This window comes from Syngnathoides biaculeatus, chromosome 3 (assembly GCF_019802595.1).
Source record: "Syngnathoides biaculeatus isolate LvHL_M chromosome 3, ASM1980259v1, whole genome shotgun sequence".
Classification (NCBI taxonomy): domain Eukaryota; kingdom Metazoa; phylum Chordata; class Actinopteri; order Syngnathiformes; family Syngnathidae; genus Syngnathoides; species Syngnathoides biaculeatus.
Genome location: NC_084642.1, coordinates 22,741,195 through 22,765,493, shown reverse-complemented (window position 1 = coordinate 22,765,493; position 24,299 = coordinate 22,741,195). Strand labels below are relative to the sequence as shown.

The 24,299-nt window shown below is 39.7% G+C and overlaps 2 protein-coding genes across 9 annotated transcripts in view; one reads left to right on the top strand and one right to left on the bottom strand.

The window, feature by feature from the left end:
• Positions 1 to 13,342, bottom strand: part of itfg1 (integrin alpha FG-GAP repeat containing 1) — a 172,149-nt gene extending 158,807 nt beyond the window's left edge. For both annotated transcript variants that reach the window (XM_061814835.1, XM_061814836.1), the window contains exons 1-6: positions 13,106 to 13,342; positions 12,913 to 12,997; positions 11,024 to 11,154; positions 10,879 to 10,936; positions 10,704 to 10,781; positions 9,806 to 9,900 (exon numbers count right to left, since the gene is read on the bottom strand). In XM_061814835.1, coding sequence (XP_061670819.1) covers positions 9,806 to 9,900; positions 10,704 to 10,781; positions 10,879 to 10,936; positions 11,024 to 11,154; positions 12,913 to 12,997; positions 13,106 to 13,328 — 670 coding nt within the window. In that variant the 5' untranslated portion in view covers positions 13,329 to 13,342. The remainder of the gene's footprint in view (positions 1 to 9,805; positions 9,901 to 10,703; positions 10,782 to 10,878; positions 10,937 to 11,023; positions 11,155 to 12,912; positions 12,998 to 13,105) is intronic.
• A 219-nt stretch (positions 13,343 to 13,561) lies between these two features.
• Positions 13,562 to 24,299, top strand: part of phkb (phosphorylase kinase, beta) — a 96,002-nt gene continuing 85,264 nt past the window's right edge. For 2 of the 7 annotated variants that reach the window (XR_009794249.1, XM_061814828.1), the window contains exons 1-5: positions 13,894 to 14,955; positions 15,395 to 15,476; positions 19,291 to 19,377; positions 22,276 to 22,414; positions 23,711 to 23,810. Coding sequence is in view for 6 of the 7 variants with exons in the window: in XM_061814828.1 (XP_061670812.1) it covers positions 14,890 to 14,955; positions 15,395 to 15,476; positions 19,291 to 19,377; positions 22,276 to 22,414; positions 23,711 to 23,810 (474 nt within the window). In the remaining variant the exon portion in view is untranslated. The other 5 variants (XM_061814833.1, XM_061814829.1, XM_061814831.1 and 2 more) reach the window with 5 other exon arrangements.

Here is a 24,299-nt window from a genome sequence, read left to right as displayed (position 1 = left end):
GATAAAAAGGATACTTTTTTGTGGTGTGCGATATCGTATGTTTTAGTATCGCTCTGACACCAAGTGAACAGGGATAATATCACACCAAAACACGCATCTATATATATATATAGACACAAACATACATATTAGATGGATACTGTTTCAGTATGTAAAAATGAGATCCATTGTCTAATGTTAGTCATCACTCGGGACAGAAAAGCACACATCACTCAACTTATGCATTTGCATTTTTACAGAAATGCTTGAATTTCAAATTGTACAACTTAAAATATTCCACTAGAATAGAAGGCCATTTATTATGCCTACATCATTATACATCGTACTACGAGATAGGAGAGCTCCTATTTTAGTGCAAAGAAAAGTGCAAGGTAAAAAAAATACATAAAAATAAAATATAAAAAGATGTGAAAATGTAATGCATAAAATAGATTGTGAATCACTGTATCTTCACATATTGATTTACAACATGGCTTGAGGAAAAATGAGAGTTCAGGGTGGTGCTGGCTCTTGAGAAAAAAGAAATCCCCATTTGTTGGTCCTTGCTTTTGTGCATCGGTACCACCTTCCAGATAGCAGGAGCCCAAACAGTTGAGAACCGAGGTGATTCTGATTCTGAGTAATAATGTTAAGAGCTCTGCTGAGGCACCGAGTGGAGTAAATGTCTGCCATGGAGGGGAGAGGCCAGACAACGATGTTCTGTGCTGCTTTAATTGTCATCTGAAGCGTTGCTCTGTCTGCCTCACTTGAGCATCCGTACCAGATGAAGACACAGTGCGTCAGCAGCCTCTCAATTGATGAGTGGAAGAAGGCCAGCCACAACTTTGTGTCCAGGATGTTTTTCCTGAGGACCCTCAGGAACTGGAGATGCTGTTGAACCTTGTTGATGACTCCTGAGATGTCGCGTGTCCAGGAAAGGTCCTCAGAGATTAGGACTACCAGGAATCTGAATGTATTGACTCTCTCTACACACTCGCTGTTGATGAAGAGTGGATGGGATTCAGTTCTGTTCCTACTGAAGTCCACAATGATCTTTGTTTTCGTGGTGTTCTGGTCATATTGTTCTCTGAACACCAGGTTGTGAGCTTCTGGACCTCCTCTCTGTAGGCTGCTCATCTCCTTTTGAGATCAGCCTGACCACTGTTGTTTCATCAGCGAATTTCACCATGTTGTTATTGTGGACTGTGCTGCAGTCAAAGGTGTAGAGAAAGTAGAGGAGTGGGTCAGCATGCAGTCCTATGGTAAGTCAGTGCATTGTGTGCGAGTGGAGGAAAGGTGGGAGCCGAATCGCTCAGTCCCCGGGTCTCTTAGTTAAAAAAAGTCCTTGATCTTGTTGCATGAGAGGCAGGTCCAGGATATCTACTTTTGTCAAAAGAATATCTAGTATGTGTTAAACGCCGAGCTATAACCCACAAAGAGTGTTCTAGTGTAGCTCTGCAACTGTTCCAGGTCGATCAGCACAGAGTGCAGAGTTATGGCAATGGCATTCTCCATTGATCTATTCGCCCAGTATGCAAACTGGTGGGGGGGGGGGTCTTTGATGTGCTCTCATAGCATTTCATCATGCCAAGTGTGAGGGCATCAGGACGACAGCCGTTAAGGGTAATTTAGGGTTTCTTTTGAAGATAAAATGATTGTTGAGGATTCCATACAGGTCCGGATAACTGCTTGGGGCAGTGAGAGGTTTAAGATTTAGCAGAAGATAAAACAGATGGTGGGGACATGCTCTGAGAACCTTGCCTGGTACTCCGTCCGGGCCAGCAGCTTTCCTGGAGATCACGACCAGGAGCACACGCATTACATCGTGTTCCTGTACAGTGAGTGGGGAGCCTGGTGGGGGTAGGGAGAGGCTAGAGTAGCTGAGTGTTGCTGTGAAAGCGAGCAAAGAAGCTGTTGAGCTCCTTTGCCAATGACTCCTTTGTGTCACCTGGTGTCACAATGATATTGTAACTAGTGTTTGTGCAAGATATGCTGGGGCACTCAAAAACACAGACTGTGTCTATTCATTGGTCCACCACACTTCTTATCCTGTCCTTGTTTGCATGTTCTTTCTATGCTTGTCTGGGTTTTCCCAGTGTGCTCCGGTTTCCTCACGCATCCCCAAAGCATGCATGGTTAGTTGATCCAAGACTCGAAATTGCCCATAGGTGTGAATGGTTGCCTTTTTTTGCCCTCATCACCCTGCCTAAGTTGTGGATTTCATGCTTAAATTTTCATTTTATTTTCATTGTCCGTGGGCTATTGATCAATACCGGTGTTATGCACCTGTCATATCATGTCATGTCTGTGCATTGCGCCACAACGTGGGGTATGCCTAAACACCATGGATTTCAATACTTAGTCTGAGTTTAAGGTAGTAAACCAGGGGTATTCCCACTTCCCACTATCTTTTTTTTTTTTTTTTTTTTTTTTTTAACAGGCGTGTCGTACCATGTCTCCGGTTTCAGAGTGCAGAAAACTACCAGTGAGCTAAAATTCTGGGCCGCTGACACGTCTCAGCACTAATATATGTTGATGTACCTTGCATGACCGCATGAACAATCTTGCACAACACAACATAACTAACAATGTAAACTTTCCGTCATTACCAGAGTTTACTTCGATGACTTGCACTGAAATTAAACAGCAAGGGATGCATAGTCTAGACAGTAGACGCTGACAGCCAACTTCAAGCACACTACCAAATCTTCATCAGTGAGGATGGAACGTTACTTGGACTTAATGATCTTCATGTATGAAAAGGCAGAACAACATAAATAAGTGGAGCTGAATAATGCAGTCAAAAAGGTAGCACATTTCCTAATGTTGAAGTACTTTGACTCTGTAAGTTCCAAAAGTGCAGTGTAAGAAACAATCTCTGATGTCCTTCCACATTTGCTGGGTTAAATCCTGAGCCATGGCTTCACAGCACCGTGTAACTCTTGATACCTTGAGAGCGTTGAACGAAGATGATATTTCTTTCTGCCTTATTTTTAAACTCCTGGAACAATGCGTCAGCTACTTCAACGACTGCCCCTTTTACAATGTCTGGTTCTTGGATGGATTTCTTGTTCTTAACAATGATTTAACTCATCCGGAATGATGCTTCAGTGACGGATTTCACTTTTGAAGCACATATGAAAAATAATTGTTGTCTGGACAAGTGGGATTTTAGTTCCTTCACTTTTCTCTTTCTCAACTCGCTTTTTGCGTGGAAGTCAGTGTCGTACTTTCCATGCAGTCCTACAATGCCGTGCCACAATTCCCTTCTTTGGTAATATATTCGCATACTGGCAGATGAGGCATACACATTTCAAAAATTTCATAGTGAAAAAAATATTCCTCCTTCCATTCCATATGAAATTGGTAAGTTTTATTGAATTAGATTTATTTCCTTTTTTGTGGGGGGCTGGGGTGTTCAGAAGAGCTTTGAGGCATAGAAGTTAGCACCTTGTTTGTTTTTTCCCCCAACCTGAATTGCAAATAACTATTACTAAGGTGGATTCATCATCAAATGCCTAAACCAGCAATGCATACAGCACAGAAACTAAACTGCTGCTCTCATGACTGGTAATGCTCGATATCAATAGCTCACACGCGATAAATGCTTAAGAAAAACCATCACACGCTTGAATAGTTATTCAGCGCTCACGGATCTGGACTCTCACTTGTAAAGTCTCGTGCATCTTTACAGCTATATTTTTCCACAGAGTTTGGAGTAAATTGTATCTTAAAAAGGTTCAGGTACAGGTACATTGGCCAAATGTTTTATGATGGACCTCTGGGATGAAATTATTATTTTTTCCATCATTTCAAACATGAATGTTTTGTATTGAATAATCCCATTGAAGTAATGCTGCAGGAATTATCTTGCACGTTTTATAAACAATCCTTTTGTTGCAGTTTTTAAATAATGTCCTCAACAGACAAGTTGGTATTTTGTGACGAATCAGTCAAATAAGGATTTTTTTTTCCTTCTGTACGTAGAACATTGACTCGGATGTCATCATTTAAATTAGCACACATTTAAATGAGGCAGCACAATAACAATTAGCCTTAGGCTATTGTTTTTTTTTTTTTTTTTTCTTACCCCAAAGAGAGAAACCAAGATGCTGAGTCAAGGTTCTGCTAGTACAATTACAGTGAATCAACACATGCGTCAGATCCTATTTTCATGCTGCAACATCTGAAAAAATAAATGACGCTCTCATTTCTATCTGCATACTTCTGCCTCCACAAATTATATTTGTAGCAGCTTGGTGTTAAACAAGGTAAACTAAATATGTATGTAACAGTATATAAATTGTAAGATTAATTCATGCATAGAATATAGTAGGTAAGGAAAAGGAAGTGTAACTCCCTTTCATTCTAGCTACACGGCGATTCTGTGAATGTGTAATTCAGCCTGTAGCATGGTTAGCCATATGCTAACTCAGTAAGAGTGTGAGATGAAAAATCTGACTCCTAAAATTAACACATTTATGCTGTAATAAACAGTGCCGTGAAGTATTTAGTTTCTAAAATTATTTTTTGCCTGATTTCTGTATTTTATTGTAAGATCTTAAAACAAATGTAAATATTAGACAAAAGTTAACCAAATATAAAGAAATTCAAATGGTGATTTTATCTATCCAGGGGAAAGAATATTCAAAACTATATACCCCTGTGTATAAAAAGCACAGTGCCAAAAGAATGTTGTCACACCCCTTCACTTTTTCCACATTTTGCTATGTTGCAGATGTATTGTAAGGCTGAATTGAGTCTTTTTTTTAATCTACATAAAATATCCCATTGTGACAAAGTAAAAACATTTACAGAAGCACAAATGTATTGAAAATGAAATCATAATAGGTACATAGGTATTCACACCCTCACCTTAACATTTAGTTGAAGCACCTTCGTCAGCAAGCTCAGTCTCAATCAAGTCTTGTTGGGTAAGTCTCGACAAGATTGGCAAATCTGCTTTGGGGCATTTCCTCCCATTTTTCTCTGCAGATCCTCTAAAGGTCAGTCCGATTGAGTGGGCAGATTCAATGGACAGCCATTTGTAGGTCTTTCCAGATATGTTTGATTGGATTCAAGTCCGGTCTTTGACTGGGACACTCAACGACATCCATAGGCTGCTTCTGAAACCACTACTTTGTTATCCTGGCTGTGTGCTTTGGGTCATTGTCGTGTTACAAGATGAATCGACACCCTAGTCTGAGTTCCAGAGCACTCTGGAGCAAGTTCTCATGAAGAATTTCTTTATATTTGACAACATTTGGTCTGAGAGGTCTGCAGAATATTCCTCAGATCCAGATATGCACTGCAAACTCCAAGACCTTATATAGACAGGGGTGTGTCATTGTCAACTCCATTGAAGTTGTAGCAGCATCTATGGATCATCAATTGAAATGCGACACACTTGATGTTAAGTTGGAACACAACACACATTACACAAATGTGTGAAAATGTGTTTTACGTTGTCATTATCTGATATTTTATGCAGATTATAGTTAAAGAAAATCACTCAAACTAGCTCTAGAATAAGTCAACAGCAAAATGTGAAAAACAAGAAGGGTTATGAATACATGAATACTTTGTGATGGCACTGTAATTACACCCACCCCCCTTGTCAAATAATGAATTAATTGTAGCATACTACATTTTTTTAGAAAGATTAGTTCATTTTCACGGGCCACCCCAAACCTGATTAATTCCAGACCTGTTCAATAAAGCAAATCACTAAAACAGAACCTGTCTGACAAAATGAAGTCAGCCAGATCTCAAAAAGCTGCGACGTCACGATCCAAAAAATTTTAAGACCATGTGAGAAATAAAGTAATTGACATCAATCAGTCTGGAAAAGGGTTACAAAGACATTTCTAAAGGCCTCTCATACTGCACTTGCTCAGTGTGAAAAAAGTTGTGTGAAAGCGCAATGACAATGGAAACGGGGGTGCGGCCATCGCATGGTTTGTCAGTGGTGACGGAACAGCCTAGAAAAGACATGGGCAAACTACAGCCCACCGGACATATACGGCCTGTTAGGCTTTTTAATACGACCCACCGAACCTATACACTAAAAAAAGAAAAAAAAATCATTAATTGCATCTTGTCTCTGCAATACCAGCGTTTCCCCCAATAGATAGGGTTAGGGTTGTTGGACCTCTGTTGGAGTGGAGTATACTCTTTATTTCACTCTCATTTTCCCATTTCCATTTGAGCCTTTCTGTAAAAATGAGCGGACCAAAGAAAAGAAAAATGGACAGTGAGGGCCAAATATTTAATAAAGAGTGGACAATGCAAATTATTTTCACTGAAGTCCGATCAACAGCTGTGTGTCTCTTATGCCAAGAAGCTGTTACGGTTATTAAAGTGTACAATATCAGCCGTCACTTTGCAACGAACCATGCAAGTTATGCTAGCAAAAAGTCAATACAAGAACGGGTGGTTACTGCACATAGTTTGGTGGCTAATTTACAGACAGCAGATTTTTTTTTTTTTCACCGACAAACTGCAATTCAAGAGTCCAAGAGTCAAGTACCAAGGCAAATTGGCAAAGGCCAGCAAGCCTATCTCTTTCTTTGAAAGAATGCATGGTAGAGACAGCAGGTCTCGTGTCTGGAAAGCACAAAAGATTATTGCATTGTCTGGCTCGACCTACGTGTGTGAGCAGACTTTCAGCATTATGAGTATGCCCCTCACAGATCCAGGTTAACTGACGAACACCTCATATCTATCCTGAGAATTGCCACAAGAAAACAAACTATAGATTTAGATGCTCTGGCAAAAAAAAGTAAAAAAAAAAGACTACCAACACTGTTTCCACTAAAATTGGTGACTTTTTCTACTGTTGTGAAAACAATGCATATGGAATGCAATGTTTGAAAGTGCGTCTTTTAATTTAGTGTACATTTATGCACACCACCGGAATAGTAAATAAGCGGAGCAGAAATTAATGAGTATTTCATTGAGTAATATGTTTTGAATGTTGAAAGTGACATTTTTTTCCAATTTGTTGATTTATTTAATTTTGATTCTCTAGTTGAAATGTGTGCTATTTTATTCTATGTATGTTTTCTCCTCTAAGTATTGTGCCAAAAAGTGTGTAAATGCGTCATCTTTCATATTCATTGAGACAAACATACTAATTCAATGAGGGTTATTTTGCACATTTGAAATACACAGTTCTTAGTGCATATTGCTAGTAAATCAGGTTGTACATTTGTTTGCGTGTGTATACTGTGCTATGAGGTCCTGGCCCGACCCCTCTGTCAAATTCTGTCGAACCCAATGCGGAATGCAAGTCAAAAGGTTTGCCTTTAGAAGGAAGTCGGAAGGCTTTCCCTGTTGACTGGACTGGAACTTGGCTATATGTATTTGTCATTGTTGGAAACCAAAAACCCAACTTTCCTTATTATTAGGACGATGAGGCAGCAGCAAACGAAAAGGGAATGGGAAAAATCCATTCTTTTTTTTTGGCAGCATCTTTGAGTTTAAATCCATTCGTGAGCTTTCTAGTTCCAGAGCACTTTGAGGTGTACGATATTTCAGGCTGACGAGGGAGGTTTGAAAGGGAGTTTGAAATCTTCCCGCAGAGATGTTTTGATAATGTTTCCATTGATTTTAAGATGCTTTATTGCTTAAATGTCCATACATATTTTTACATGACTTCAAATGTTTTAAAATTGGCCAAATGGACTCTGAAATAGTTTTTGTATTTTTACATCTTACAGCATCGATGTCAGAAACTTTAAATATACATTCAACTGGCCGACAGCCGATTGCAAACAGACAAATATCAAATCGAATTGCAACTCTAAAGAAATGACATTGAATCATACTGCAAACTAAAGAATCAAAGACGACTTGAAATGTGAGTTTAACTATGGCCATCCCTCAGAAAGGCCGCGACAAAGTATGGATTTGAATCTTACTAAAATACTGTGGAATGACGGAAGAATGGCAACTCATGCTTGAAAACGGCTAGAAATGTCTATGAAGAAATTGCCAAGCAGTTTGGTGAAAAAAGGCCCACTGTTGGAGCAATCATAGCCCTATGCAACATATCACCTAGTGGGGTCTCAATGATCCTTAGAAAGGTGAGGGATCAGCCCAGGACTACACAACAGGACTTGGTCAATGACCTGAAAAGAGCTGGGACCGCCGGTATCAAGGCGACTGTTAGTAATACACTAAGACATCATGGTTTGAAGTCATGCATGGCACGGAAGGTTCCCCTGCTTAAACGAGCACATGGCAAGGCCAGTCTTAAGTTTGCCAATGACGATGTGGATGACACATAGGAGTCATGGGAGAAAGTTTTGTGGTCAGATGAGGTCATAATTCCACTAACCATGTTTGGAGGAAGACAAATGACAAGTTCCATCCCAAGAACACCATCCCTACTGTGAAGCATGGGGGTGGTAATATCATGCTTTGGGGGTGTTTTTCTGCACATGGGACAGGACCACTGCACTGTATTAAGGAGAGGATGTCCACGGGCATGTATTGTGAGATTTTGGGGAAGAACCTCTTTCCCTCAGTCAGATCATTGAATATGGGTCGTGGCTGGGTCTTTCATCATGACAATGACCCAAAGCACACAGCCAGGAAAATCTAGGAGTGGCTCTGGAAGAAGCATATGAAGGTTCTGGCGTGGCCTAGTCAGTTTCCAGACCTTAACCCAATAAAAAATCTTTGGAGGGGTCTGAAACTCTGTGTTTCTCAGCGACAGCCCAGAAATGTCTGATCTTGAGATCTGTGTGGAGCAGTGGGCCAAAATCCCTCCTGCAATCTGTGCAAACCTGGTGAACAACTACAGGAAACATTTGACCTCTTTAATTGCAAACAAAAGCTACTGTAACAAATATTAACATTGGTTTTCTCACGTGTTAAAATACTTATTTGCAACTGTATCACACAAATAAATCGTTAAAATCATTCATTGTGATTTCTGGATTTTTCTTTATATGTTATATCTCTCACAGTGGACATGCATCTACGATGAAAATTTCAGACCCCTCCATGATTTCTATGTGGGAGAACTTGCTATATAACAGGGTGTTCAAATACTTATTTTCTTCACTGTATTTGTGAGGTCACGCACTGATGTTGTATGAGAAGGCCTGGCTTGGTCTCTGTTCGTATTCATCCAAGTTTTTTATAGTGGCAGTCATGATTGTGCAGGTCAGTCAAATTCTCATATGTATTTTTTTAACCTTGATTTCTGCATGGATTCACAGAAATGTTGTAACAAGAAGGGGCCATCCCCAAACTGTTCCCAGAAACATGGAAGTTGTTCAAAATCTCTTGGTATGCTGATGCTTTCAGAGTTCCTTTCACAGGAACTCAGGGGCTAATATATTGGAAATTTGCCACGTTTACACATTTACTCTACAAAGTATTAAAAACATGTTTCACCATATCACTGCAAACGAAAAACAAAGTAATGAAACATGTTGACGATTTTGAAGCTTAGAAGGTAAAAAACAATATTTACTTTACTTTCATGTGCTAGCCACCATTTAGTTACCACCAAATGAAATTGCAGGGGTTTGTTTAGTGTTGCGTCCTGCTGTTACATCCAAAATAATGGACTGAAAGGCTGATATATATTATTTCTAACCTTGAATTTTATGAAAAATCCCACCCCAACTGGCATCTTATTAACAGCTTTAAACAGTGTGTGTTTGGCAGGGGGTAATTAAGACGCACAATCAGAAGTTTCCACCAAGGATACAATGCAATCCTGATGTTTGAATACCATTTTACACAAGCAATGGTAATCACGCACTATGTCACTTTGTCTGATAAAATATGTGGCTTGACTGAAACTTACCAGCGGTTAAATCCTTGTTGAGATCAACGAAGGCGTTGGCGTGAGGGATCCGCATATTGATGTGTGAACTCAGAGCACTCTGACACACCGGATCCCTTAAAAAGGAAGGAAAAAAGTGGGGAAAAAAATGTGGAAGCTCACTAATAATTTCTCCAATAAAACGTCTTGAAAAGACAACTTTTAAAGTAAATATTCTAAAATTCTATGTAGCAATTAGAAGACTTATGGAATAAACTTTTGGCCTCACAGTTCTGAGGACCAGGCTTCATATCCCGGCCCTACCTGTATGGAGTTTGCATGTTCTCCCTGTGCCTGTGTGGGTTTCCTCCGGGAACTCCGATTTCCTCTCAAATCCCAAAAACGTGTTAATTGGAGACTCTAAATTGCCCTGAGGTGTGAATAAGAGTGCGAATGTTTGTTTGTCTCGACGTGCCCTGTGATTGTCTGACAAACAGATGAGGGTGCACCCCGCCTCCTGCCCAAGGATAATTGAGCTAGGCTCCAGCACTCTCGCAACCCTTGTGAGGATAAGCAGCACATGAAATGGATGGATGGACGATGGATAGAAGATGGAAGTTTCACTGATCCACATAAAATTTGGTGGACATATCTGTATTAATAGGATGCACACAAAAAGTCTCAAGTAAATGTACTGAGAACTGTAAAGCGGGTGGGTAACTGTTGTTTGAATGAGTCTCCAAATGATCCTCAAATTTTAAGTTTTCCTGCTAACGTTATCTTGTGTGGGTGGAGCATGACATCAAAGTTTGAGAATTATTTTTGAGGGTTTGGCATGAAAGAGTAAAATTTCTTCTTTATACCGTACAATTCTATTACTTGTAAATCCCAACAATTACTAATTGTAATACCCAATTAAGATGATGTAAACATAAATCACCTATTGGTCAGAGTGCAAAATTCAGTGGTCGACAGGTCTGTGACTCCAAATATATCGGGGATCATGTCACCATTGAAACTGTAAGAAAAGATAAATCAATCATAATTTGAAAATCATGTATGAGTCAGAACAGGAATACTGAGTGGAAATAAGCCTTGATGTCATTCATACTTACTCCATGACCAGAGGTTGATCCTTGAAGGTCTTGTTCAGCCTGAGCCAACCAGTCATATCTTCAGAGAGTTAAACACACCTTTATCTTAATCCTGACATAAATGTAAGGGTCTCGTCCTCAGCCCAAGACTTCTGCATACACGTACCTAATGTCTGGTTGTCTCCCCAAAAGATGAAAACTGAAGATGCCATTTGTTTAATTTGAGCAGTGAGGAGAACGTCCATCTGCGAATCTCCATCATAATCGCCGGGCACCACGCTGGTGAGGACGGCGTCACTGTACACAACAGATTAAGGGGAAACTTTCCGGAATTATTTACTTTTTGTAGAGCTTGTATACATAGTCTCTGAAGTAATTGGGCAATTTATCAGAGGAAATCTTACACATCCAGATAAATTATTTTGTGAGCATCATAGTCCATAAAATGTCTGTTAGTGAGCTTTCAGAATTTCTCAAGATAGTGATGTCACAATATGGCTAATTTACATAATTTACCAACCCCAAACCGAATCTGTCTGTACTCTGGATTTGAAAGCTAGGCTGTCTGCTGATCACAGTCATTTTCCAGCAGCAACCAAGTCCAACGACTTGACTCAATGATAATGCCATCACATCAAAGCCACAAGTTTACCAAAGCTGTGTATATATATATATATATATATATATATATATATATATATCCATTTTCTTAGCCGCTTATCCTCACAAGGAGTGCTGGATCGCAGCTGTCAACGGGCAGGAGGCAGGGGTACACCCTGAACTGGTTGCCAGCCAATCGCAGGGCACATGGAGACAGACAGCAGCCGCAATCACAATCACACCTAGGGGCAATTGAGAGTCTCCAATTAACGTTGCATGTTTTTGGGATGTGGGAGGAAACTGGAGTGCCCGGAGAAAACCCACGCAGACACGGGGAGAACATGTAAACTCCACACAGGTGGGTCCGGGATTGAACCTGGGACCTCAGAACTGTGAGGGCAACGCTTTTACAGTTGATCCACTGTGCAGTAATCTTTTAATTTTTCTTGTAGTCCAGTCATTGAACAATCTCCAACTCAACATGGAGATCCTGTGGTAGTTGGAAACCATTTTACTGAATGAAGAAATATCGTATCACCTTACTCATTCACAAATCGCCACTCACAAACTCGGCGACTCGTAAGGTTTAAAGGTCCCGTATTTTAGCTACCTGTGTCAAGGCAAGGAGAGGGACCAGATTTCCTCCCAGGTTTCTCTCACACGTTTGTCACTTCCAAGTTCATCAAGTTCTTGACCCCATGCCATTCCACAAATTGTTCTTGTGTTCAATGATGAGTTGCCATTTTCAGAAAAAAATGTCTTTGTTTTATTTATACTATTTATTTTTATCCATAGTGATAGTCTAACATGGACTTTGTCTAAAATGTTGCACACCCCCTCACTCTTTCTAAGGTGATGTTAGTAGCCTGATGGAAGATTCTTGTAGCGGTCCAACAAACAGGTAAGAAGGAGGTAACTGGTTTGTAAACTTGTAATGATGGTGCAAAGACAGGTTCAAATTACCATTGCAAGTGGTGGAAAATAATCTACTTACATCTACAGTACCTGCGCTTCCTTAAGTACAGTAGGTGCCCAACTAAAGATAGTGTCTTTTCATATGCATTTTTAAAAACAATATTATCTCTGTTTCACTGAGTCAAAAAAGTAAAATGGTTGATGGGGAAGTACAATTGGTATTTCTATAAGTTGTATTGAGTCGGCATAGACATCAGCGTCCTTGCACATCTGATATATATAATTGTCTAAATCAAACCATCGTAAGCGATTAATCTTCATGGGTAATGTTATAAAATGAAATAAAAAAATCATAACATATAGGATCATCGTTGAGATTTTATTTCTGTCTCATACCATAACTATTCTCACTGTAGTTCCAAAACTCCAATCACAAGGGTTTACCGAAATGCAAGTGGAGTCCTACAAGGTAAAATACATCTTAAGAGTGAGATGATGTAAGTATTATTAACATGTAAATCAATGTAAACAAAAAGTCACCTTGACAAAATGCCTTTTCTGATGTGCACCTTGGGCTTGAAGTAAGGTGGTTTGGAATCAGCAAAGAAGATTATCAACTCGGCCTCTGAAACAAAAACAAAAAATGTCATACAAACGTAGGTAGGTGAATATACAGCATTATTTAACACAGTAAATAGCGACAATATGCTATTATGATAGCTGGTGAACGTACGCTCCCTGATAATGAAGATGTCTGTCTGCTTGTCAGCGTTAAAGTCACCGAACGCCGCCACTGTGCCGTTGTTTTCGGCACCGAACAAGTCAACCGTGACATCCTGGAGGGCAAGTGTGTGGTACCTGAGGACAAATTGGAACAAAACAACTAAAACGGTCCAGTTTGATGGGGACATCTCGCAGATAGCAGTACGCGGTTTGACAACTAGACTGATCGCCATTCGGCAAGCGGGTTTACGGCAGTAAGAAATACTTAAAATTTTAAACTGTACGACATAATTACAAGATAAACGTTTTATATTAGTTTATATTTTATTGGGTTGAATTTAGGGTTCGTAAATTAAGCATTAATAGATTTTAATGGGCAAAGTTATGCAATATTTTCAAATTCATATTTACGACAGTGTCGTGCTAGTGTGATTAGACAGGTGACAGTGGTTGGCAGCAGAGGCAAGCTACCGGGGTTAGCATCAGCCTTGCCGGAGGTAGTAGGTTCCGTATCAAAATAATTTAGTTACAATTGAAAGACATTGTAAAATACATATGATGCCAAATAAATAAATAATCGTATTTGATATTTATTTAGTGGAAGTGGTCATTAATTTTACGTAAAATATATCTTGGAAAAAAAGAGACGAGTTCAAAACTCTCTTTTTTTTCAAGTATATACCAGAAGCTTGTTATAAACGTACTCAAACTTGATTACTTTGGCAAGCATGGCGAGCTTAGCTGATGTTGGTTGGAAACTGCTGGAATTCAAAGCTCGATCGAAACGATCAGGTCAGATTTACCCGTTTCCTACACCTCGTCCTTTCTCACGAATTTCCACGTTTTTGTTTGTGTCTGCGTGCCTGTGACATGTTTTTAACGCTGGGATTGCAGTGCATAACCTGACCGGTCCAAGCCGGAAAGGTCAGAGGTATAAACGTGTAGCATTTGAGGGCTATATTGAGACCCTCATAGCTAAATGAGCTTGTCCTCAAATGTTTTGCATCTAGATGCATCCTGAGAAACAGGAAGGTGAGGTAACAAAACCACAAAGAAGCACATCTCTACGATACATTTTCAGGCCAGTCTCACCAGTTTGCAGAACTGTACTTCACAGAGAAAACAAAACACCATGCAGTACAAAACTACATTTTCGGAGAATGTTCAGAATATCCAAGACAGTCCAATATTTAGGAAAACAACAACATAATTATCTTTGCGACACGAACGAATCAAATCATTTTTGTGTATTGTATGGCGGTTGTATTACTCATGTTTAAATCAAATAAGGTTTTAAGACCGGTTAATTTGCTCATACTACATCTTTTGGGCTGGAATTGGGGTTCATAGAATATTAAGAATAGAATAAGAAGACAGTCCAACATTTCCTGGAAATACAAAAACTTCATAGTTATCTTAACACCTCAAACGAGTCAAATTATAATTGCTTATTTTACGGCAATTGTATTATTAATGTTCGTATCAAAACAGCATTTAGCGCCAATTCTAAATTTGCGGGATTGTGATGATTTCATGCATGTGAGTGAATCTTGAGAAACAGGACTATTTCAGCCACCCTCCCACTTGGTTGCTGTACTTTCAAGAGACAAGAATCCTGAATAAATAAATCGGTACATACATTTTCTATCCCGCTTATCCTCACGAGGGTCAGGGCTTTGCTGGAACCGATACCAACTAACTGAGTGAGAGGCAAGGCACACCCTGGACTGGTCGGCAGCCAATCGCAGGCTGCTTACAAACAACCATTCACGACTACTCTTCACTTAACTTACCATGCATGTTTTTGCGACGATGAAGGACACCAGAGTGCCTGGAGAAAAAACATGTGTAGGCACACAGGTAAAATGCAAACTCCACACAGGTGAGGCTGGATTTTAACTCTGGTCCTCAGAACTGTAAGGCAGATGTGCTAACCAGTTGGCCGTCATGCCGGCCTTCAAACATACATAAATGATGAAATATATAACATTCTGCAGTTTTTCCAAACCGCAATCAGTTTTTACAAAATTTTGCCTAAACGCGCCATAAATGTAATTACTGCAAAATATGAGCACCTCAAGTGAGTTAGACTTTAATGATATATTGCAGAGCCATTAATTGTGAATATTTTAAATTTGCAACATAGTAGAGCTATTTTTTGTTGTTAACTCCATCAAGACAATCTGTTGCATGCCCTCTGTATGATAACATCATAATCATGTAATCCAATGTTAACCCAAGCATGTGTCCAAATTCTTGTGTGCTATTAACCCCCTCTTACTGTAGATTTGTGATTTAGCTGAGAGAGACGATTGGCCTTAATTTCACCCTATTGAAAATGGCTGGGATAAAAGGGCCTCGTCAGAAAGTCCAAAGACTGGGTAAGTAGCAGCGGGTATAGTGAAATGAATAAAATGAAATAATTAGACTAAACTGACATTTTTCAATTGTCGAAGTGGACAAAAGTACTGGGACACGTTCAACCTTTGGAAGTCTAACATGAAGGAAAAAAGCTCCAGTTTAGCTCTTAGGGATCATTGGGAAACAGCTGGACCTATAGAGCTCATGCACATGACATCACAGTTTGCACGTCGCCATATTGCCGATCAAACCTAGCTGCTCTGCAATGCGGTAGCCGTTGAACCAGAGCAGATTTTTCAAATTGCCCGAGACCTGTTGTGCTGTTGATTCTCACAATAGACGACACAGTTCTGCAAAGATATCATTCTGTAGAATTTAAGGTGAAAAGATGAGAAAAGATCAATGGATTTTGGCAATTAAACGCGATGGATAGCGCTCAACGAAATACACGCCGGTGTAGCAATCATTTCATTTCAGGTAGGAATTATTCTTCTCAATCTTGAATTATCAAGAAGTATTTATAATGCCAAGTTGACTGATTTTGAGAACAATCCGTATTTTTAAAATTAAAAAAAAAAAAAAAAAAACCGTCTGTCACAGAGAGGTTTCCGGAGGTTAACGTGTGGCTGCAATATGCTTCCGTTTACGGAGGAGACGACTCCCTGTCCTAAAATTTTTTTTTTACCAATCATAGTTTATGAATCCGAGTTTGTAAAACCAGGGGTCATTTATTTAAATATGGATATTTGTATTGAAAAAAATGAGAAGTGTATAGAGATCGTGCATGTGATGGTGCCCAACGAAATACACACGTCTGTGTTGCGTATTTATATCACCAAATTGCGGGCCCCATAGCTCAGTAGTTAGAGCATTGGGTTGGTAAACTAGGGGTCGTGACTTCGTATCTCACTGGGGCCTCTACTCCCCAAGAGGGGTTGCATCAGGAAGGGCATCCAGTGTAAAAACTGTGCCAAACAAATATGAGCGTTCATCTGAGATGTTACGCTGTGGTGACCCCTAACGTGACAACCCAAAAGAAACTTACTTTATTTATAACACCAAATCGACTCATTTGAGAAAAATGTGTATTTAAAAAAAAATGAAATAAAAAAACATCTGTCACAGAAGTTTACAGAGGTAAGCGTGTGTACAGAGGCTAAATTTTTTTTCCAGACATAGTTAAAGAATGCGAGTTTGTGTAAAACCAGAGGTCATTTATTTAAATATTGGTATTTGTATTGAAATAAATCTAAGTGGGTCCGTCACTATGTGGGATTTATTTTTAATTGAGAACTGATCCAGCAACGACGTATTTGTATGCGTCCAAACTTATACGCTTTCAAACTTTTCTGCGTAAATCTCGACGACTTATTCACCAGATACATGTGTATATCCAGTTGTCCAAGACAAGCGGAAGCAAATTAACAGTCCAATTTCTTATCGGCGAAAACATTGACTTCAGCATTGAATATGGATCCTCTATGCCAAGTATCTAATTTTTCCATGGACCTTCGTTTATTATCAGCTTCTAAATGTTTAACGGTATCGGACAAAACTCTGGGTGTCTGGCTATAATACATTTTCGTTTCGTCTCACCGGAATTAACTTGCAACAATGCTTTGTTTGACTGGCGATATGCCAATGTCACGTGATTTTATGACGTAGGTGCAGGGCTCTATAGTGTTCGAAACCCTTACGTCAAAGTCAAAGAGCTGCATTGACTTTTCAAAGTAGTATAGGAAGTGTTGCTACTGCAACTGAGTTTGTGTTTACTGGCTATGGGTGTGCACTTTTTCTTTCTCACAGATTGGGCTCTTTCATGAGTAGAGGCCATTTGCCTAAATGCAGCACCTTTGCTTTGCTTCCAATTCCTAGGATGATGAAAGTCAGACTTGCAATCAACTCTTGAAAATAGTACATAATCTCCTGTGAAACTTTCTAGAATCCATGTATAATTGATTGATTAATTGATTGATTATTTAATTGACCACAAAGAATGTCCTAATACTGTTGTCCATACAGTGTTAGTGAAAAATATAATTCTAGGATTAAGTGGTATGGTAGTCTTTTCATGGCAATTGTAACCATATTAATCATAAATAACTGGTATAATATATAACATAATACACATATAATATATAATGAGTATCATATATAACGAACTTTCTCATGTTGAACCAGAGCTGTCTTTAACTGCATAAAGATGCAGTATATTGAATTTTAATCATGGAAATATATGAGTGGAGATACATGTGAATGATTCAATGTTTAAAAGCGAAATTTGAATGTTGAACTTTGAACATGTACACTCATCCAAAGAGCTTTATCTTTACCCTTTGTCCCCACCCACTGAAACTTTAAATATGGTAGAAATTATGTAAATTTCAGTGGGAATCTGAAATGTTCAGTACCTTGTGGTTAGAGTTGAGGTCAGGTCTATTAAAATGCAAATTAGCAGAAGACCGAGATGAGTTTGAAGATGGGGGAGGGTCAAAGGGACTTGAGGAGATTCCCTCAAACTCTTCGCTTGCTGTCGGGTCACAGTCATAATATATGCTATATCTTATCTTACTTGTTGCTATTTTGGTCAATAGAAGTGAAAAATTATGATAAAAAAGGAAGATACCGTGTAAGACAAAACAATCAGTTTTCCAATCGTAAATAATGTAAATTTAAATTCAGGCCAAGGTTATGGATTGTGACAACAGTCGGCATATAGCTTGGAGTGCACCTTTGTGTGTGCTAAGAATGTTAGCTATTATACATTTTCCACCTTCGTAAGTGAGCTGGGGTGCAGCTATTTTCTTTTTCAAGAAATTTAGGACGGGGCATACTACATTCTAATTTAATCACATCAGCCCCAGATAATATAACTAGAGGGGTGAACTTTAATGGGTCAAGCAAATTATATTCGGACTCTGAACCCACTGTAGAAGAAGCCAGTGCACAACAAGCTTGGTGCGCTGGCATCTCATAAGGTTTGTCTTTTTTGTTTTTGTGGCATAGACGCAGCAAGTGTATGTTCATCACCTCAAAATTATTTGGTTCTTTTTTTTTGGGAGTTTTTTTTTCTTACATGTACGTTAATGTTGACTTTTTTTGTGTGTTTGTTTCATGTGACCTTTTGTTTTGTGTTGATTTTGTGTCATTTTAAAGGCAGACTCTTTGGTCATATTCTGAAATTGGACAGTTCAGAGGTTTCACTTTAACTACTGTAGGGATTTGCGAGTTTGGACCCTACGTGTGTTCACGGGTCAAGGAAGATATGACCAATGATTAGAAAAAGTTAACAGCAAATGTATTTCTTAAAAATGAGTGTGGAGTACAGACGTCCGGGTCTTATCTAAGTATCGGCCGCACACGAGACGTGTGTCTTCTGGCAGAATAGCCAAAGAAGAAGACAAAAGCTGTCCAGTAACACAAGGTTTTTATATGTATGGGTCCATGGTAGAAAGGGCTGCCCCCCACCCCCGCCCGCAGTCAGATCCTGGGCTGGGATGGTAACTTTCCGCTCCTTATCTGGTGTCGTTAGTCTCCACGGCAACGCCTGGGATCGGAGGATGGCGCCAGCCGGTTTTCTGCGTAGAAAGATCAAGGACAACCACCGGCTCCACAACACATCCTTGTCTGATTAGCAAATGGACCACACTTTATCTGTTGATTAAATGTATAAGCTCATATTTAAACAAATAATGAAAGTGCAATAAAAGTAAAATAGTCTTCACTACTTATGGGTATTCAAAATGTTTAACCAAGGTCAACCAGCATCCCGTATCTTCTGGACAAAAATGTGGCTGTCGCAATGCAAAAATTAACACTTGCGTCTTCGCTCAGGATCCATCTATGAGCCCCTCAAGCTGTCCATCCTCCACCGTGAGGATGAGCCCCTATGGGAGAAGTTGGACCGTTACTACAATGCTGGTAAGTACACTTATCTCATATCTGCACACAAGGTGACATCATGTAAGTTATGTACAATGATAGCCAAGTGGGATCTGCACAAGGCACACAATAGCCCCACACAATACAGCAGTATTACAGTATTGAGTTTAAGATTCCATTTGACATTTTGCTATTCTTAAAAAATGTGTGTTTAGTCGTGTTGCAGGTAAGTGTGTTCCGATGTCCTACAGGAGAAACCGCATTTATTAAAGGCAATTTCCTGGCCCAAGTGCTTTTTACTGTCCTAGTGTTCCATGATACACAGCATTGGTTTTATGTGTCCGAGGGATGGCGAGAGCGCTACGTGGTGACTGTCCAAGTGACTTATTTGAGGGTGGATAGTACATACAGGGCATGGAGTGACGGGTCTAAATAAATCTAATTTAAATGTCTTCATGTCTTTGATTATTTGGCATTTTATTTTGTCTCATGTCCACATCAGTTGTATATTAGGTTTTATCATGAAATAACCACACAAGCAACTTGAAGGTTGACATTACATACCTAAAAGAGTTTTCGACAGGTATGACCAAGTCACATAAGAATATGGAATTTATTTGGTCAAAATGTTTGTCATAAGGTTATGTACCATGTATGACAATTTCTTATTGACTACAGGATAGACAGTAAATACCCTAACAAAGTTAGGATTGGGGATGAATAAAGTAACAAACGGTTAATTCTTTGATCGTGTGAAATTTGATTGGTCAAACCTTAATATCCTCCCAGTAAAGTGATGTCTTTGAGTTTTGAGGCCTATTCTCAGGATGCAATTCAGCCAAGCTGGTTATCCTTCATTGACAGGTTGGTGTACAAATTGAAAGTAAATGTGTGGGCAGCGAAGTGAACTTTATTTTGTACCATTTGCAAGTAAGAATTAATGGATTTCATTGAGGGTTTTTGTGCTTTTTGCCTGATAGCTGCCACATTGCGTGTGCTTAGTGAAACAACAGGAACTAATTACCGTAGCTTAGAGTTTAACAGGTTATACGACGCGTGAAAATAAGTCCTGGTGTAGGACTTATTTAATTGTTGTGTAGGATGGCGGTTATAAGATGTGGTTGTCCAATTCCAGTAGGGGGAACAAAGCCAACATTGTTATCGCTGGGACCCAGACTTGTCTGGCAATATATGCTACCTGCTCCTGCTCAATATCGAGTGGTGAGGCAGGAACACACTGACAACTCAAACCCGTTTTACATTTCCCTTTGTGCGTGTGTCTGTGCATGAACGTGTCTGCCTTTGGTTTTGAGCAGAACTGTTGTCAATGTCGCACTGCGATTGGGTCATTCTGTGTAAATCCACTATATGAATGGTGTTTTAGAACTCATTCAGCATCGCCCCTTGGGGGAAAAAAAAGTAGTCCATAACATCAATCGGCACAAAATTAGGTGGACATATCTACCCTAGCAAGATACACACAAAAAATATAAAGAACCCATGCCCAAAATAGAACAAGGCCTTGTCGTTTAACGAAAGCTCCCCATAAAGCTGTTTGGGGAGCCCAATGCTCTACACTTTCCAGAGAAATACATCTGGCAGTAGCTGCTTATGACCTTCCACTGCACGATCATTGCACGCATTTTGACATTCCATCACAATGAGGTTCTCCCACTACTCTGGCTGCAAATAGTGATCGAGGAAGTGCAGAGTCTGCCCAGAAGGCAATCACCACCTGTTTGAACTGTTGCGCTCTTGCAGGTGCTAATGGTCCGGAGCAAGACCAGAACAAACAGACCCGTACACAGGTTCTCATACGCCATTAATGCACTAAACTCATAACAATACCAACACTTATGTCATATTGTAGCTGCTCAAACATTGGCCTCACAGTTCTGAGAACCGGGCTCGATCCCGGCCCCACATGTGTGGAATTCACATGTTCTTCCCGTGCCTGCGTGGGTTTTTTCCGGGCACTCAGGTTTCCTCCCACATCCCAAAAACATGCAACATTAATTGGACACTCTAAATTGCCCATAGGTATGATTGTGAGTGCAGTGCAGTGGTTGTTTGTCTGTATGTGCCTTGCGATTGGCTGGCAACCTGTTCAGGGTGTAGCCTGCCTCTTGCCCGTTGACAGCTGGGATAGACTTCCTAAATGTGCTCTGAAAAAAAAAAATACATGTAACATCCCCAGCCCTGCCTAAAAAAATACTTAGCTTTCACCTGACTGCTAATGTATGTTTCTAAAAGCAAAATACAAATTTGGCAGCTTCCAAAGATACTTTGTAAAGCCTCAGTACAACAATCTGTACCAGGGTCTGCATTGTTTAGGAGAACACACTGAATTACAGTATTTCCCAAGGTAGATTCTTGAAGCTGCAATTGGCTGGCAACCAGTAGGTTTAAATCCTTCACTATCTCTGACTGTAACGAATGAGCAACAGAATGGATATTGCTTGCCTTTTGTGTCACCTGATGTACTAATGAAGACCAATGTAATCCCTCACAGATAGATTTGACACCTGTACAGTAGTACCGTTGGCGTGTGTGGATAAATTATATTTATGATCATGTCAGTAATTACCAAGTCATGGACAGAGAAAATCAGTAGTCGGGGCAGTCTTGTATCGACTTGTTGCGTTGCAACATCATAATCCAGCAAAACTACAAAGTTCTCATTTGGAGACAATTGTTTTTGGGAAAAAGGCAAGTTACAAAACATCCACTTGGTTTTCTGTCCTTTTTGTTTGTTTCTTCTTACCTTTGCTTTCCGCAAGTTGTATATTGAGCTTAAAGATCAGTAATTCAGCTGTCCATGTTGGATGGCAAATTTGAGTTAATCACCTTTATGCAGGTTTCCTTAACAGCTGAGCCTCTTAGCCTGATTTCATCATGACTCTTGATTTTGTTCCTTTTTTTTCTGTTTTTTGTCAGTCAAGACCACCATACTCAACTACCAAAGTCCCACCACTGGCCTCTTTCCCATAAAGACCTGTTCCACTTGTAAAGAGGCCAAGGTGCGGGACTCCCTGTACTGTGCGGCAGGAGTCTGGGCACTTGCCATGGCTTACCGGTCAGTATCACTGTATACCAAATGATTATAATACGTGGGTGAAGCAGCATGTGGCTCATGATTAAGGTAAAAGTAAACAATTGTCTCTGTGTTCTCTTGTGCTCATATCTTTTTCTTATTTTATGGCCACCAATTTTCCTCCAGAAAACTTTGGTAATTCAATAATCTGAATTTATTTGTATTTTTGCCAAACATTTTGGATATACACTTTTAAGGCCAAAATCCCCAATCCTACCACACACTAGTGTTTTGATTGTTTTTCCACTGAGTGTTATCTCGGATAGCCTCCAGAACTCCCGCGTCCCTTGTTAGGATAAGCGTCTTGGAAAATGGACACGGACTTTTTATCAAGCAACGTGCCCTCTTTGCTTGCACTCATCTTTGTTTCAGTGTTTCAGTTGGACAAAAAGAGGCATGAGGACTGAACAAGAGTGAGGGAAAGAGATAAAGAAAGGGAAGGAAAAAATAGAGTGAGATGGATGGGGAAAGATGTTAAAAATAGAACATTGCACTGCAAAGTGACCGGCGGCGGATTGCAGCCATCAGTCACGGCCACCTCTTATTAGAATTGTCACTAGGATTTAATTAAGATGATTCTCATCTGGCAGCCTACCAGACTGGCGTTACTTCTTTTGCAGTGAGATGCTATGTACTGTATGTGTGTCACACAATCACTTAATTTCATTTACTCTGTCCACTTGCATTAAAATTAACATATGCCATGTTTTCTTGTCATCTGAACCACTGAAACGCTAACATCTGATTGAGTTGTCAATGTCTTCCGATTCACTGGCCAGAACATTAAATACACATGCAAAATTGATTTTAATGTCAGTCTGACCTGTCTCTTTCCCACTCTCAGTTGCCTGTCGGCGTGAATGTTATTGCAAATGGCTGTTTGTTTATATATGCCCTGCCATTGGGTGGCGACCAGTTCAGGGTGTATGCCTCTCTTGCCTGAGAATCAGCTGGGATAGAGACCAACATGCCCACGACTTATTAAGGATAAGTGGTACAGAAAATAAATGGGCTGATGTTTTATGTAACTTTATTTTAGTACTATCTACAAATAAATGATCCTCTTTTATGCCTACCAAATTTGAGATAGTTTTGTCCATTGTTCCCTCCAGAGAAAGTGTGCCAATCATCTGTCATGAACATTAAGTGATTTCGGGTTGATACATGCAAAGCCAGAGAAAACATTCCTTATTTCACCCCAGATTACCAGATTAGTATCAATGATTTTTGGTTCTAAAGATGCTTCTTTTAAAACTTTGTCTGTATTTTTCGCTTTAGCCGCATCGATGATGACATGGGGCGCACTCATGAGCTGGAGCACTCAGCCATCAAGTGCATGAGAGGAATCCTCTACTGCTACATGAGACAGGCTCATAAGGTATAATCTATAATCCCTCCTTTCATCAAGAGTACATGCCAATCATAGCTATATTTTAAAAAGAGTTAAAATATAATTTGATAAAAACATGACTCTAATTAGTGTGGCATACTGCACCGCGACTGGTCAGCCTGTCATATCAGGGTGTGGCTTTTTGTCTCCCTGGCCTCCATTAAGGCCAAAATAATGTAGATTAGAGCCAACAACAAAAAATACAAAATAAGGCAAAGGATATTAGCGAAAATATAATAATCAGAATAACTACATTAAAGTGGGCCTGTCATGAAATGGATTATTTTTGGTATATTATTAATGGAAAAACCCACAGTCAATATGATCCCACGTGTTTTTTCACCACAAAACATCATTTTGACGTATACAGCTTTTTGTAACTCCCGCCTTGAAAATCCTCTCAGGGATTTGTTTTCGAGAAGCAGGAAGTGACGTAAAGGACAGCGGCGCCCCCTCGTGGACTCGTTTGTTTCCAAT